A 16,615-nucleotide genomic window follows, 5' to 3' on the forward strand; every position below is an offset into this window, starting at 1 on the left:
AAGGGCTGTTTATGTAACAAGGTATAGAAAAGGGTGATTAGTCACAGGGCTGTTTTTTTGGAGCAGAGCTGGGGCAGCTTCTTCTATCTGATGCAGAATGTTAGATTTACGCCACTTCAGATGGGGAGGATTTAGAGGGGAAAATACATTATAATCTGTGCCCCATGTAACTCCCCCCAACTCCTACTGACTCTCCCCAAGGTGCAAGCTGGGGCAGAGACGCAGAATGTGATACATCTCATTATAATCTGTGCACCATGTAACTCCCCCCAACTCCTCCTACTGACTCTCCCCAAGGTGCAAGCTGGGACAGAGACACAGAATGTGATACATCTCATTATAATCTGTGCCCCATGTAACCTCCCCAACTCCTCCTACTGACTCTCCCCAAGGTGCAAGCTGGGGCAGAGACACAGAATGTGATACATCTCATTATAATCTGTGCACCATGTAACTCCCCCCAACTCCTCCTACTGACTCTCCAAGGTGCAAGCTGGGGCAGAGACGCAGAATGTGATACATCCCATTATAATCTGTGCACCATGTAACTCCTCCCCCAACTCCTCCTACTGACTCTCCCCAAGGTGTAAACTGGGGCAGAGACGCAGAATGTGATACATCTCATTATAATCTGTGCACCATGTAACTCCCCCCAACTCCTCCTACTGACTCTCCAAGGTGCAAGCTGGGGCAGAGACGCAGAATGTGATACATCCCATTATAATCTGTGCACCATGTAACTCCTCCCCCAACTCCTCCTACTGACTCTCCCCAAGGTGTAAACTGGGGCAGAGACGCAGAATGTGATACATCTCATTATAATCTGTGCACCATGTAACTCCCCCCAACTCATCCTACTGACTCCCCCCAAGGTGCAAGCTGGGGCAGACGCAGAATGTGATACATCTCATTATAATCTGTGCACCATGTAACTCCTCCCCCAACTCCTCCTACTGACTCTCCCCAAGGTGCAAGCTGGGACAGAGACGCAGAATGTGATACATCTCATAATCTGTGCACCATGTAACTCCCCCCAACTCCTCCTACTGACTCCCCCCAAGGTGCAAGCTGGGGCAGAGACGCAGAATGTGATACATCTCATTATAATCTGTGCACCATGTAACTCCCCCCCACTCCTCCTACTGACTCTCCCCAAGGTGCAAGCTGGGGCAGAGACGCAGAATGTGATACATCTCATTATAATCTGTGCACCATGTAACTCCCCCCCACTCCTCCTACTGACTCTCCCCAAGGTGCAAGCTGGGGCAGAGACACAGAATGTGATACATCCCATTATAATCTGTGCACCATGTAACTCCCCCAACTCCTCCGACTGACTCTCCCCAAGGTGTAAACTGGGGCAGAGATGCAGAATGTGATACATCTCATTATAATCTGTGCACCATGTAACTCCCCCAACTCCTCCTACTGACTCTCCCCAAGGTGCAAACTGGGGCAGACGGGGCAACATTGGAGCAACATGCTTTGATACAGATTGACTTGATACCTAGACCCCTTTGTGGCATGAGATTTTACCACCCTGGAGACGATCACGTGTGTTTATATAATGATGCAGAGTATCTCCATACTCTTCCAACCTCCTGGGAGACTTCCCTCTTTACAGAATGGTAGAATGAATGAAAGGAATGTAAAACGCACAGGGATATACGAGCGGGGCGACGTGTGTCACAGCTGCGGAAATGGGTCAAAGAAAACTCATCTATCAAAGAAAACAAATCGAATTCTTTCCCTTTCTTCCTTAATCCTGTTGCTGCCAGGCCGACGGGTCAGAGGAGAAAGTCTGGTGCAGTCCTATAGTGTAGCAGTATTGCAGCCATGGGGGATTCTGAGATCGCTCAGTGCAAAAAAACCAAACCACCCTATTTATGATAGAACGTGAATCCCATTGAAACCAATGGAATTGTTTTTACTTTGATACACAGTAAATAATCTCCCCATGCCTCCCTAACGCTGCGCCACTGTGCACAGGAAAGGATTCCCCTTAAACCTAGAACATATCCCACCAAGTATAAACCACTTGTGTCTCCTCTCTCTCCTTGGCTCCATGAAAGATCCCTCCTCCTGTCCCGATGGTGCCGGCAGCACAGAGACCGCTGGCCCGGCAGGAGTGGTATCATGGGGCCCTCTCCCGCCAGGAGACCCAGTCACTGCTGGAGAAGGATGGCGCCTTCCTGGTGAGGGAGAGCCACGGGAAGCCGGGAGAGTACGTCCTGTCCGTGCTGGCTGGAGGACAATGCCGGCACTTCATCATACAGCTCCTCAATGTAAGAAACCAGCTGGTTACATCTCTATATAAAAGACACCAACATATTCTGCAGTGTAGTACCACGGTGCAGTGCCATGTAGACTGCTGCTGCAGTCAAGTGTGAGCATTCAGCCATGGAACAGCTTCATCAGTATTTGTAACAGGTGTAACCCAATAGGTTTAACAGCTTTACAAATCCATGCTAAAGCATGGAGGACCATCACAGAGCCGACAATACTCAATGTCAATTTCCAAAGCCCAACAGACACTATACGAAGTTAGGACGCACGGTAGTAGAGATAATAGTGTTGGGTGCTGAAATAAAGGTTTGCAGATGGATAGGTCCATCATTACACCATCCACAGGTAGCATTACATAACTTCAGCTGTGGACACCCCTTCTGTGTGAAGACCTCTCTCCTTCTCCTGTAGAACATGTACCAGTTTGAGCTGGGAGGTTCTGCCTTTCCCACAATCCCCCTGCTTATCCATCATCACTTAAAGGGCCTGGAGGTGCTCACCAAGAAGTCACAGGTCACCCTCCGAGCTCCTGTCACCAAGGTGAGTGCCACATTGTACCACGTAAGGTTAACATCCAACAAAAGTACCCCCTCCCCCTGTTGTGTAGACTCCAAAAGGCAGAGCATTGATATTTACCAAGTGTTGCCATTGAGAAAGATGTCTTGTGGCTTAGCACAGCCTTGTAAATATGTGCACCACATCTCTCACTTAACCCCTTTGCTGCCAGAAGAGACTGTAGTGCATGTGTTGAAGGCCCCTCAGACAGTGAAGTGTCAGTTTCAGACTTAGTCTGTAGGTGGATGCCCGAGGGATATGATGGATTCTGGGTCCAATAGGTGATCCCACAATTCTCTAATACAACATCTATAGTTTATTCAAGTTCACCAAAATAATATAGGGTAGACACTAAACTATAAGGTTAACTGTGGCATGCTATTTACATTTCTAACAAAGAATCTCTGGGAGAGAAGACGGAGTTGCCCCAATGACGTCAGGTGAAGGGCAGCCAAGCCAAAGGGTGTCACCATTTACTGCTGTTTGGTAATGTTACAGCTGCTCCATGGCAATCTGAAGCTCACCAACCCTCTCAATTACAGGCCTATCCTACCTCTGCTAACACCATTTGAATCTGTCTGTAAATGTTACTTATGCCCATAATCATATCTCTGACTGCCCATGCCATTTTCTGTTAATTTAATGTAATCATTTATTATTATAACTCTGGCTCCTTGTGACCTTGGGCAAGTCACTTCCTCTCCCTGTGCCTCAGGCACCAAAAACATAGATTGTAAGCTCCACGGGGCAGGGACCTGTGCCTGCAAAATGTCTCTGTAAAGCGCTACGTAAAACTAGCAGCGCTATACAAGAACAAACTATTATAATTATTATTATTATTATTTTCCCGCCTGCCTCTTGTGTAACAAAATAATTGTATTTAATTGAAGTTATTCTCAAACTGACTGTAAAGTATTGTGATGCCCCCTTAAGTGGAGGCCTGTATTTACTTACAGATGGATAAGGGATGAATGATAGATGATGGATGGGGGATGGATGATGGATGATGGATGGATGAGTGATGGATGGGGGATGGATGGGGGATGATGGATGAATGATGGATGATGGATGGGGGATGATGGATGGGGATGATGGATGATGGATGATGGTATTGTGATGCCCCCTTAAGTGGAGGCCTGTATTTTCTTACAGATGGATGAGGGATGAGTGAGTGATGGATAATGGATGAGTGATGGATGGATGATGGATGATGGATGAGTGATGGATGGGGATGATGGATGGGGGATGATGGATGGGGGATGATGGATGATGGATGGGGGATGATGGATGGATGATGGATGACAGATGAGTTATGGATGATGGATGGATGGGGGATGATGGATGATGGTATTTTCTTCTTAACGTTGTGTGAGAAGTCTCTCTCACATTACTTTGCACCGGCGTAAACCATCAGAAAGTGCCCACTGTGCGTTATTACTTTTTATGGCGGTTAAATTCACACCAGATCTGGTGGATTTCATCAGTGCAAAGAAAGAGGAATAAAGAGACATTTTACAGACACAACACTTTGCTACATCTAAACATAATAATCCAAAAATGAATTCCTCCCCCAAACTGCTCCACGATCACCAGTTTGGAGCCGTTGCTAGATCAGTACAGAGCACTGTTGTACAAACACACAACTTGAAACTGATGCTCTTACTGTTAATCAATGTGATAGATTGGAGGTTATTTATTAGACTGCAATAGTGCCGATCGGGCATTCCCGACCGCAAATCCAATAAAAGTCAATTGACCCCATTGAGAGTACGACATAGGCCTGGGTGCAACCCCCGTCATTGCTCTCTCTGCTCTTTGTACATGTTACATTATTACATACCGTGAGCTAACCATGTGCATTGTCTTACACTATTTCATACATGGCTATATTGACCAAGCTATGCCATGTCACAGGACACCTTTCCTCACCAGAACACAGTATGGCCCAGCTCCCTAGAATTCCCTTGAATGGTCCATAAGGTGTCTTGTAGAACAGCGCCACTTAGTAGAAATGGGCCATAGTGCGCTTCTCTCTCGAGAAGTAAGTGAGCTTAGTGACAATAAGAGGTACTGTCGTCCTGTGCAGGTCCGATGGGCTCTGGACCATGAGGACGTCCTTCTTGGAGAGCTGCTGGGCAGTGTAAGTTATAGATACTGTATACATGACAAAGGAGACTGGTAAAAGAAACGCACACGCGTGTGTGATATAGAACCCACCACGTTGTCCTTCCCTGCAGTAACATGTTATCTGTATGTATATATATTAGGGACGAGGGAGCATGCGAGTTACCCTATGCGGGTTATTGGCCTCTGCAAATGCTTTAATGAACTGTAACTTTTAATTTCCTTCTATATGAATGTTCCTTAGAGCAGGGGGGGTCAACTCCAGTCCTCAAGCTCACCCCCAACATGTCAGGTTTTCAAAATATCCTTGCTTCAGCACAGGTGGCTCAATCAGAGGCTTAGTCAAAGACTGAGACTCTGACTGAGCCACCTGTACTGAAGCAGGGACTGATTGAGCCACATGTGCTAAAGCAGGGACTGATTGAACCACCTGTGCTGAAGCAAAAAACTGATTGAGTCACCTGCGTGAAGCAGGGATATTCTTAAAACCTGACCTGTTTGGGGGAGGGGGGGCTTGAGGACTGGAGTTGAGCACCCCTGCCTTAGAAATAAGTACCCCCTAAGGCCTCGGCCATGTTACTTGCTTGCTGGCGGAAGCGCGCTGAGGCGCGCTCCCGCTCAGCACTGAGCCCCTACAGCCGCAATTAGAGCGGCTTTAGTAGGGGCTCACCTGCGCTTACGCGCGCTTGCGGAAGCGCAGGTCTTGGGGGAATTTAAAATTCCCCCGCTTGCCGGCGAGACAGGCCGGTCACGTGAGCGGTTCGCCCAATGAGGGCGAACCAGCTCCGTGACGTCACTGGCCCGCCCCCGGCCAGTGACGCGACCGCCCCCGGACCGCCCCCTGACCGCCCCCTGACGGCTGCTGAGAGCGCTTGCGGTAAGCAACCGCAAGGCCAGGGAAAGCACCCGCTTTCCCTGCGCCTCAGCGCGCCTCAGCATGCCAGCAGGGACCGTGGACTCGGCCTAACCCCCCTGGACTGGACAGTCTCATTTGGAAATGGATAGAGACGGCTAGAAAAACGTGCAACAATGAATCATATGAAATTGCTGCATTTCTACTTCCTCTGTGTAATTAGTGCACGGTCTCTGCAGGCCACGTACAGGCCACGTACAGGCAGAGAAGAGGCTTGTGAGAGACGATAAAACTGTACGGTAACACATGTACATACATGTTAGTGTAGCACCCGCCCCCTTACTGGGCTGCAAAGGGTTAGGCTTGTGATGGCAATCATGGGTTCTAAATGACCTGAGAGCAGGGGCACCCCTAAATGATTTTAAAAATATATGGGCACCTCTGATCTTCAGACCTTACTAATTCAATTATCGCGTACACGCAACACATACTCACCCCCCTTTTTCTAAGCACACACCCCTTATACACACACACACCCTCTTCTATTAGGGTTGCCAGGTGTCCAGTATGGAACCGTAAAAACACTCTGGACACTCTGTCCTGTAAAAGACTAGAGGTACTGTAATACTGGACATGTATGTGTATACCGGTATTACCTCTCTGGGAGTGTATGTGTATACCGGTATTACCTCTCTGGGCGTGTATGTATATATACCGGTATTACCTCTCTGGGCGTGTATGTATATACCGGTATTACCTCTCTGGGCGTGTATGTGTATACCGGTATTACCTCTCTGGGCGTGTATGTATATATACCGGTATTACCTCTCTGGGCATGTATGTGTATGCCGGTATTACCTCTCTGGGCGTGTATGTATATACCGGTATTACCTCTCTGGGCGTGTATGTGTATACCGGTATTACCTCTCTGGGCGTGTATGTATATATACCGGTATTACCTCTCTGGGCATGTATGTGTATGCCGGTATTACCTCTCTGGGCGTGTATGTGTATACCGGTATTACCTTTCTGGGCGTGTATGTGTATACCGGTATTACCTCTCTGGACGTGTATGTGTATACCGGTATTACCTCTCTGGGCGTGTATGTGTATACCGGTGTTACCTCTCTGGACGTGTATGTATATACCGGTATTACCTCTCTGGGCGTGTATCTTTATACCGGTATTACCTCTCTGGGCGTGTATGTGTATACCGGTATTACCTCTCTGGGCGTGTATGTGTATACCGGTATTACCTCTCTGGGCGTGTATGTGTATACCGGTATTATCTCTCTGGGCGTGTCTGTGTATACCGGTATTACCTCTCTGGGCGTGTATGTGTATACCGGTATTACCTCTCTGGGCGTGTATGTATATATACCGGTATTACCTCTCTGGGCGTGTATGTATATACCGGTATTACCTCTCTGGGCGTGTATGTGTATACCGGTATTACCTCTCTGGGCGTGTATGTATATATACCGGTATTACCTCTCTGGGCATGTATGTGTATGCCGGTATTACCTCTCTGGGCGTGTATGTGTATACCGGTATTACCTTTCTGGGCGTGTATGTGTATACCGGTATTACCTCTCTGGACGTGTATGTGTATACCGGTATTACCTCTCTGGGCGTGTATGTGTATACCGGTGTTACCTCTCTGGACGTGTATGTATATACCGGTATTACCTCTCTGGGCGTGTATCTTTATACCGGTATTACCTCTCTGGGCGTGTATGTGTATACCGGTATTATCTCTCTGGGCGTGTCTGTGTATACCGGTATTACCTCTCTGGGCGTGTATGTGTATACCGGTATTACCTCTCTGGGCGTGTATGTATATATACCGGTATTACCTCTCTGGGCGTGTATGTATATACCGGTATTACCTCTCTGGGCGTGTATGTGTATACCGGTATTACCTCTCTGGGCGTGTATGTATATATACCGGTATTACCTCTCTGGGCATGTATGTGTATGCCGGTATTACCTCTCTGGGCGTGTATGTGTATACCGGTATTACCTTTCTGGGCGTGTATGTGTATACCGGTATTACCTCTCTGGGTGTGTATGTGTATACCGGTGTTACCTCTCTGGGCGTGTATGTGTATACCGGTATTACCTCTCTGGACGTGTATGTGTATACCGGTATTACCTCTCTGGGCGTGTATGTGTATACCGGTGTTACCTCTCTGGACGTGTATGTATATACCGGTATTACCTCTCTGGGCGTGTATCTTTATACCGGTATTACCTCTCTGGGCGTGTATGTGTATACCGGTATTACCTCTCTGGGCGTGTATGTGTATACCGGTATTACCTCTCTGGGCGTGTATGTGTATACCGGTATTATCTCTCTGGGCGTGTCTGTGTATACCGGTATTACCTCTCTGGGCGTGTATGTGTATACCGGTATTACCTCTCTGGGCGTGTATGTATATATACCGGTATTACCTCTCTGGGCGTGTATGTATATACCGGTATTACCTCTCTGGGCGTGTATGTGTATACCGGTATTACCTCTCTGGGTGTGTATGTATATATACCGGTATTACCTCTCTGGGCATGTATGTGTATGCCGGTATTACCTCTCTGGGCGTGTATGTGTATACCGGTATTACCTTTCTGGGCGTGTATGTGTATACCGGTATTACCTCTCTGGACGTGTATGTGTATACCGGTATTACCTCTCTGGGCGTGTATGTGTATACCGGTGTTACCTCTCTGGACGTGTATGTATATACCGGTATTACCTCTCTGGGCGTGTATGTGTATACCGGTATTACCTCTCTGGACGTGTATGTGTATACCGGTATTACCTCTCTGGACGTGTATGTGTATACCGGTATTACCTCTCTGGGCGTGTATGTATATATACCGGTATTACCTCTCTGGACGTGTATGTGTATACCAGTATTACCTCTCTGGGCGTGTATGTGTATACCGGTATTACCTCTCTGGGCGTGTATGTGTATACCGGTATTACCTCTCTGGGTGTGTATGTGTATACCGGTATTACTTCTCTGGGTGTGTATGTGTATACCGGTATTACTTTTCTGTGTGTGTATGTGTATACCGGTATTACCTTTCTGGACGTGTATGTGTATACCGGTATTACCTATGTGGACGTGTATGTGTATACCGGTATTACCTCTCTGTGCGTGTATGTGTATACCGGTATTACCTCTCTGGACGTGTATGTGTATACCGGTATTACCTCTCTGGACATGTATATGTATACCGATATTACCTCTCTGGGCGTGTATGTGTATACCGGTATTACCTCTCTGGGCGTGTGTGTATACCGGTATTACCTCTCTAGGCGTGTGTGTATACCGGTATTACCTCTCTGGACATAGTGACCCCGGCTTGGGGGGGGGGGGCAGTGGAATTTCCCTGAGCGGGGAGAGAGCAGGGCTGCTGCTAGGGTACTGGGCAGATTCCTCCATCCTGATTGGTTGCTGCTGGGTAATGCAGCCAATCAGGAGAAGATGTTTGGAGCCAGGGGGTCGGGTCAAGGAGAGGAGGAAACAGCATGGACTGGAGATTTGTGTGTGCGTGCGTGCCACACCTTTCACCATTGTGTGCAGTATTTTTGGAAAAGCCGCCTAGCAACCCTACCTCGCCTTACACATCATACTCAAACTTTTACTCATCGCTCCACACGCATCCCCCTTCTCCTTTTTACACCACATACCTTCCCTCACCCCACAAATGCACTAGCCTCCCTCCCTACACACAGCTATTACACACACACACACACACACACACACACACACACACACACACACACACAACTATCACCTGCATGAGCGGTTTCCTGGTACCTCGCCAACCGTGTCTCCTTGTCTGGGAGAAAGGGAAACGCATCAGTTATAGAACAAAGCTTGACCGCTTGGGTCGGATCGCGGATGAAACCTCTGCGTTGTCACAATGTCCGCAATAAATACAGTTTGGGCCGTTTTCTTTTCCGTGTGTTCAGGGAAATTTTGGGGAGGTTTACAGCGGACGTCTCGTATACGACAACACCCCAGTGGCAGTGAAAACCTGCAGGGACTGCCTGCCCCCCGAAATCAAGAAGAAATTCCTGATGGAAGCCAGGTCAGCCACAGCCCCCCCACCTTACAACCCATTCCTGGGTGGGGGGGGGGGGAGACATCTTTGTGGGGGGTGTCCATCATAATCACATCCCAACCAGGCCCGATTTGAGGAATAATGAATGAAATAGGAAGCACACGTGTTTGCCTTTATCTTATATGTGACTGTGTGATTAACTGGCTTCCCCTACAGCAGGGGGCGCTCAACTCTAGTCCTCAAAACCCCCCAACAGGTCAGGTTTTAAGGATATACCAGCTTCCGCACAGGTGGCTCAATCAGTGGCTCACTGATAGAGCCACCTATGCTGAAGCAGGGACTGATTGAGCCACCCGTGCCATCTATGACGGCAGCGCCGGAAGTCAGCTGGGCTAAGCTTCCGGCGTGAGAGGGAGGCCCGGCGCGCGCGTGTCAGCGTGGGACACACAGTTGCCTGCAGCTGGAGGAGGTGTCAGAAGCCTGGTGGTGGGGCCAAGGAGAGGAGGAAACAGCATGGAGGTGTGAGGTGTGAGGTGTGTGTGTGTGTGTGTGTGTGTGTGTGTGTGTGTGTGTGTGTGTGTGTGTGTGTGTGTGTGTGTGTGTGTGTGTGTGTGTGTGTGTGTGTGTGTGTGTGTGTGTGTGTGTGTGTGTGTGTGTGTGTGTCAAGTGCATCACACCTTTCACCATTGTGCCCAGTATTTTGGAGAAGCTGCCTGGGGATAACAAGGACTTTGCAGTAGGTTTTCCCGGACTATCTGTGTGCTTTCTGTAGGATTCTGCGGCAGTATGACCACCCTAACATAGTGACGCTGATTGGGGTCTGCGCTTCGAAACAGCCAATCTACATAATCATGGAGCTGGTGCCGGGTAAATAAGATCCCACACACGGCAGAAGTAGAGGGCGGGGGGCATTTTAACACCGTTAAAGGGGATGAGACCCTAACTAGGTCCCGAACCAAAGCGCCTTGTAATGTCCACATGTAACCTGGTCACAGAGGGATGGTAAAGATGAATGTATTCTAGAAACCGCATCAATATTGTACAGATTGCTCCTAAAACATGGGCCAGAATGGCGTTTCCTCAATGTTTAGCACATTGATATCAGGCACAAGTGCCACTATTTCCGTGAGACCGCTGTATACCACACATTACATTATACTATATCACATGCAGGAGTTCTTGCACTTTCCAGGGTCACAGCTCAGCCTTTTGGGCCGAAATTCTATAGTTGCTATCACAGCACGGAAGATGCTTTTTAATTTCAGTGTTAAACCAGTGTAGCTAGCCCCCTGCGACTGTGGCCTTAAAGCAGGGGATGGGCAACTCCAGTCCTCAAGGGCCACCAACAGGCCAGATTTTCAGGATATCCCTGCTTCAGCACAGGTGGCTGAATCAGTGGCTCAGACGAAGACTGAGCCACTGATTGAGCCACCTGTGCTGAAGCAGGGATGTCCTTAAAACCTGACCTGTTTGTGGCCCTTTTCTCGCACGCTGGACTCCATCAGATACTCTGCTGGCTACTTGGCTACGTATAAGGTCTCTAAAGCAGGGGTGGCCAACTCCAGTCCTCAAGGGCCACCAACAGGTCAGGTATTAGGGATATCCCTGCTTCAGCACAGGTAGCTCAATCAGCCCCAGCTTCAACAAAGGTGGCTCAATCAGTCCCAGCTTCAGCACAGATGGCTCAAGCCACTGATTGAGCCACCTGTGCTGAAGCATGGATATCCATAAACCCTGATCTGCTGGTGGCCCTTGAGGACCGGAGTTGGCCAGTCAACGACTGAGCCACTGCTTGAGCCACCTGTGCTGAAGCAGGGATATCCGGAAAACCTGACCTGCTGGTGGCCCTTGAGGACTTGAGTTGACCACCCTCTGCCTTAAACCAAAGCCCGCGTGTCCCCACCCCCCTGCAGTGACACCGAGGGTGCTAGCGTTGGAACGGACCCCCTTATCCCCTTGCCTTTTGTTGTAGGAGGCGACTTCTTGTCCTTCCTGCGCAGGGAGGGGCGCCGCCTCTGGGTGAAGGACCTGCTGAGATTCGCACTGCACGCGGCTGCAGGAATGGCTTACCTGGAAAGCAAACACTGTATCCACAGGTAAGTCCGCGTCCAAGACTTCGGCGGCCATATTTACAAAGCTGTGCTAAGCCATCAGACCGTGCAGCCCTGACACCTTATCGCCCACTAACCTGAATAGGCTGCAAGTTTCGTTCTGCGTTGTAAAGATGGCCGACTCATAAAACCCAGTCATTCACGGCACAACTTATCCCTTCTCCAGTCAGGGGACAGCCCGTATTCTCTCCGTGTATCCATTGAAGGCTAACCTGGAGACTTATTGCAATTAAATGTAATTTATTTATTTTATTCATATATTTTTTTCTCTAACCTTCTCCGGCAGCGGCATCTCCCCCCTGCAGGGTCCCGTCCACATGGCTCCGCCACGTTGCCATGACCACGCAATGCCATTTGACGTCGCGGATCCATGTGGACGGGACACCGCAGGGGAGATGCTGCCGCTCCAGAGATTTCTCAGGTAAACCCGTAGCCCGGAGATATGTGGCCGAAACCCGTCATCTCTGGGTCAAACCCAGAGTGGTGGCAAACCCTGATCTGTAATAGGCCATCTCCTCTTTCTCGTTCTGGCTAGGGATCTGGCAGCGCGGAATATCCTGGTGGGAGAAGGGAACGTGTTGAAGATAAGCGACTTTGGTCTTTCCCGGCAGGAAGAGGACGGGGTTTACTCTTCCACTGGGGGCATAAAGCACGTACCAATCAAGTGGACTGCACTGGAAGCGTTGAAATACGGTCAGCATTTGCATGGTACACTATCGGCTATGTTTTGTGATCACGGGTAGATGAAATGGACCATTTCCTTCCTGGTGCAGACGTTCGTCTTCTTGGCTTCCTCCCACCCATCGCTTCTTCTCTGTCCATCACTTCTAAACTTTCCCCGATGTGTGTTTACCAGGGCGATACTCAACAGAAAGTGACGTGTGGAGCTACGGGATCCTGCTCTGGGAAATCTTTACGTTTGGGGCCACCCCCTACACTGGGATGTCCAACCAGCAGGCACTGACCCAGGTGACACGAGGCAAGTGTCCTTACTCTAAGCCAATAACGTGCACAGTGTACAAATGTTGGGTGGTAACGATGCAGTCATTAGCGGATGGATTTTGCGGTCACCGAGGTTGCAGGTGAAACATGTGAGATGTTTCTGACAATGTTATGGACCATTATTGTATCTACTTGCTTCAAAATCTTACACAAATCTAAAACCTATCTTCAGTACTTCCCACCACTGTATACTTCATTTGTCTGTATCCCGGGCTGCTGGAAGACTGTTCTATGCATCCACTACCTTAAGAACACAACTGATTCAATCAAGGTTCTCCCTCTCTCCTCTCTCCCACTCACTTTCCTCTCTCCCACTCACTTTCCTCTCTCCCACTCACTTTCCTCTCTCCCACTCACTTTCCTCTCTCCCACCCACTCTCTTATCCTTTAATGCACATTACATAAGACAGGTACTGTATATAACGGGCAGGTCGTGGGTTACGCACAATCCAACGGGGAATTTAATCTGGCTCATGATGCTGGGGAGGAAACCTCTGGGTTTCACAATGTGTCACTGACTCGCCCAGCAGTGCAGGGGTAGTGGGTACAGCTGTACACGTTTTGGGGAGGGGAGAGAGTAGTACAGCAGTAGTAGTAATAGTAGTAGTAGAAGAAGAGTAGTAGATTTGTTGTAGAGTAGTAGTAGAAGAAGAAGTAGTAGTAGTAGTAGTAATAGAGGGAGAAGAGTAGTAATAGGAGAAGAGTAGTAGATTTGTTGCAGAGTAGTAGTAGGAGAAGAATAGTAGTCGTAGAGTAGTAGTAGTAGTAGTAGTAGTAGTAATAGAGGGAGAAGAGTAGTAATAGGAGAAGAGTAGTAGTAGTAGTAGTAGTAGTAGTAGAAAGAGTACAGTAGTAGTAATAGTCGTAGTAGGAGGAGAAGAGTATTAGTAGTAGTATTAGTGGTAGCAGTAGGAAAAGAAGAGTAGTAGTAGGAGGAGAAGAGTAGTAGTAGGAGGAGAAGAGTAGTAGTAGTAGTAGTAGTAGTAGTAGAAGAAGAAGAGTAATGGTAGTAGAAGTAGTAGGAGAAAAAGAGTAGTGGTAGTAGAAGAGTAGTAGTAGGAGCAGAAGATTAGTGGTAGTAGACGTAGTAGTAGAAGAAGAGTAGTAGTAGTAGTAGGAGAAGAAGAGTAGTAGAAGAGGAATAGTAGTAGTAGTAGTAGAAGAGTAGTAGTAGTAGTAGGAGAAGGAGTAGTAGTAGTAGCAGCAGAGTAGTAGTAGGAGAAGAAGAGTAGTAATAGGTGTGACAGCAGTGGTGTATACATCTAAGGCCTCGTTCAGGGTGCAGGCTTCGGAGGGAGGGCGTGCTGCCGTGCGTGCTGCCGTGGGACACAAAGTATTCAAATTGAATACTGGTTGTCAGGGTAGCAGCTGCCCTGTCTCCGAAGCCAGGAGTTGACGCTGGCTACAGTTTCAATAAACGAAAAAATCGTTTTTTGAAGCTGCAGCAGCGTCACTGGGACCTCGGCAGCCAATGAAATCATTCTTGAGAATGATTTCAAGACTGCAACTTGGATCCCTAACCTCAGGTCTGTAGCCCCGACCCCTCCCCGCCCCCTGAAAACGTCTGCTGGGGATGAACACACATCGCCCAGCAGACTGCCGCCCTCCCTCCAACTCCTGTCTCTGGCACCCTGTTCGGGAGGGCGGCAGTCTGCTGGGCGATGTGTGTTCATCCCCAGCAGACTTTTTCAGGAGTTGGGGAGGGGGCGGGGCTACAGGCGTAGTTTTAGGGATCCAAGTTGCAGTCTTGAAATCATTCTCAAGAATGATTTCATTGGCTGCCGAGGTCCCAGTGACGCTGCTGCAGCTTCAAAAAACGATTTTTATGTTTATTGAAACTGTAGCCAGCGTCATCTCCGGGCTTCGGAGACAGGGCAGCTGCTACCCTGACAACCACAGTTCACTTTAAATACATTGTATCCCACGGCCACACGCACGTCAGCACGCCCTCCCTCCGAAGCCTGCACCCTGAACGAGGCCTCAACCACACAACCATGGAGACCTGTGATCCCACCTGAAATGCCTGGGAAATATGCTGATTCAGATACAATCTACCTTATTTCCCAGGAATCTCAGGGGGTGAGTGGCCTCTCTCCCGAGCTGCATAGACGAGTGTTTTCACAAGTAATGAAGTCTCTTGTGAGTTTTTTTGTGTGTGTGAATTGTCCAACGTTTTTGAAAGTTTGAGCAAAAACCAGACGCAGCGAACTTGCGCAATTATTGGGCGCCGTTATCACGGATCCGTTGTGCGCTTTTTCTCCCCGTCCCAGGTTTCCGCATGCGGATTCCCGAGCGCTGCCCGATGGACGCCTACGACCTGATGCTCAGGTGTTGGGACGCCGAGGCCACACAACGCCCCAACTTCTCGCAGATCTTCCGAGAGGTGTCCAGGCTGAACATGAAACTCCGATGACGGCGTTTTCTAGGGAATGTTTAGAATGGCGGCCGTGTTGGAACATGTACAGATCTTACATTACCCTCCGCACGACTCCCTCTTTGTAATACTACAGATGTGCAAAAAGTCTACTATCCTTTATCTCCAGAACAAAATATGGTTAACCCAGGGGCCTTCTACTCCGGCGCTGTAACCGCCATCTGCATACACCAGAGGCGGCCTACTCCAGTCCTCAAGAGCCCCCCCCCCCCCCCCCAAAGAGGTCAGCTTTTCAGGATATCCCTGCTTCAGCACAGCTGGGTCAATCAGTGGCTCAGTCAAAGACTGAGGCACCTGTGCGGAAGCAGGGACCGATTGAGACACTTGTGCTGAAGCAGAAGAGATCCTGAAAACCTGAGGTGTCGAGAACCCCTGGGTTAAACCCCCTGCTTTGCTTCACGAGGCCTTGCCACCCTCAGCAGCGAATGGGTTAAAACAAAAATGCGTTTCGACCGTTACCGTAGGGGTTCCGTCGAACATAGAACGGGTTAAAAACGGTCATTTCAAAGTAAGGATTACCACGGGACAGAGATTCAATAAAGGGAGCAGATAAAGCAGGAAAACGCCATTATGCACCACGATGAAGGCCACGGAAAATCTTATTAAAAGGACCTCCGCAGTTAAATATTGCTTAAAAGAGGAAATTAAGCACAGAGTGTATACATGAGAATGGCAGTAAAAGATGCGTTTATAGCCTCTCTCCGGCTTCTGTTATAAACCACGCTTGATTTACGGTAGCAATCACTGGTTTCCCAACAGAAGGGCCTGGTCTGTGATGCTGGAGCGCCGTAAAAAACGGAAAACCACTCAAAATACGTCCACGCTTCTTATTAGACGTGTCCTGTGAGCCTCGAACATGCGATATGAACGTGCAGGGGCATGCACACGCTAAGAAACACATTGACGGTCAGGGGAGGCTCTAGGTTTTTGGTGGTCACGGATTCCAGCCATCGTGAGTTGTTGAGTAGGCGAATGGGGGGGGGGCGCAGGCGTAAAGTGGTGGCATGGGGGGGTTTCTGCAGGCCACGTGTCGCCAGTGAGCAGAAACCTAAACGCGACCAGAGCTGGGATGGGGGAGAAATGGGGGCCCCTTGAAATAGTGCAGGCCCCAGGCGCCCATTCCGGCTGCTTACAGGATCGCGGCACCGTGGCCAACTGGATGTTCTCACTTAGGAG

The 16,615-nt window shown here is 49.0% G+C and overlaps 1 protein-coding gene across 1 annotated transcript; it reads left to right on the forward strand.

Annotated features, from left to right (window-relative positions):
* Positions 1–1,419: 1,419 nt before the first annotated feature.
* On the forward strand, positions 1,420–15,585 carry LOC142499056 (tyrosine-protein kinase Fer-like). The gene is made up of 9 exons (XM_075607851.1): positions 1,420–2,285; positions 2,698–2,826; positions 4,928–4,981; positions 9,801–9,919; positions 10,665–10,759; positions 11,865–11,988; positions 12,539–12,696; positions 12,860–12,982; positions 15,276–15,585. The coding sequence occupies exons 1-9, from the start codon at positions 2,091–2,093 to the stop codon at positions 15,416–15,418; spliced, it is 1,140 nt and encodes a 379-aa protein (XP_075463966.1). The 5' UTR covers positions 1,420–2,090; the 3' UTR covers positions 15,419–15,585.
* The last annotated feature ends 1,030 nt before the right edge of the window (positions 15,586–16,615 follow it).

The sequence above is a fragment of the Ascaphus truei genome, chromosome 7, assembly GCF_040206685.1.
Source record: "Ascaphus truei isolate aAscTru1 chromosome 7, aAscTru1.hap1, whole genome shotgun sequence".
In the NCBI taxonomy this organism is placed as follows: domain Eukaryota; kingdom Metazoa; phylum Chordata; class Amphibia; order Anura; family Ascaphidae; genus Ascaphus; species Ascaphus truei.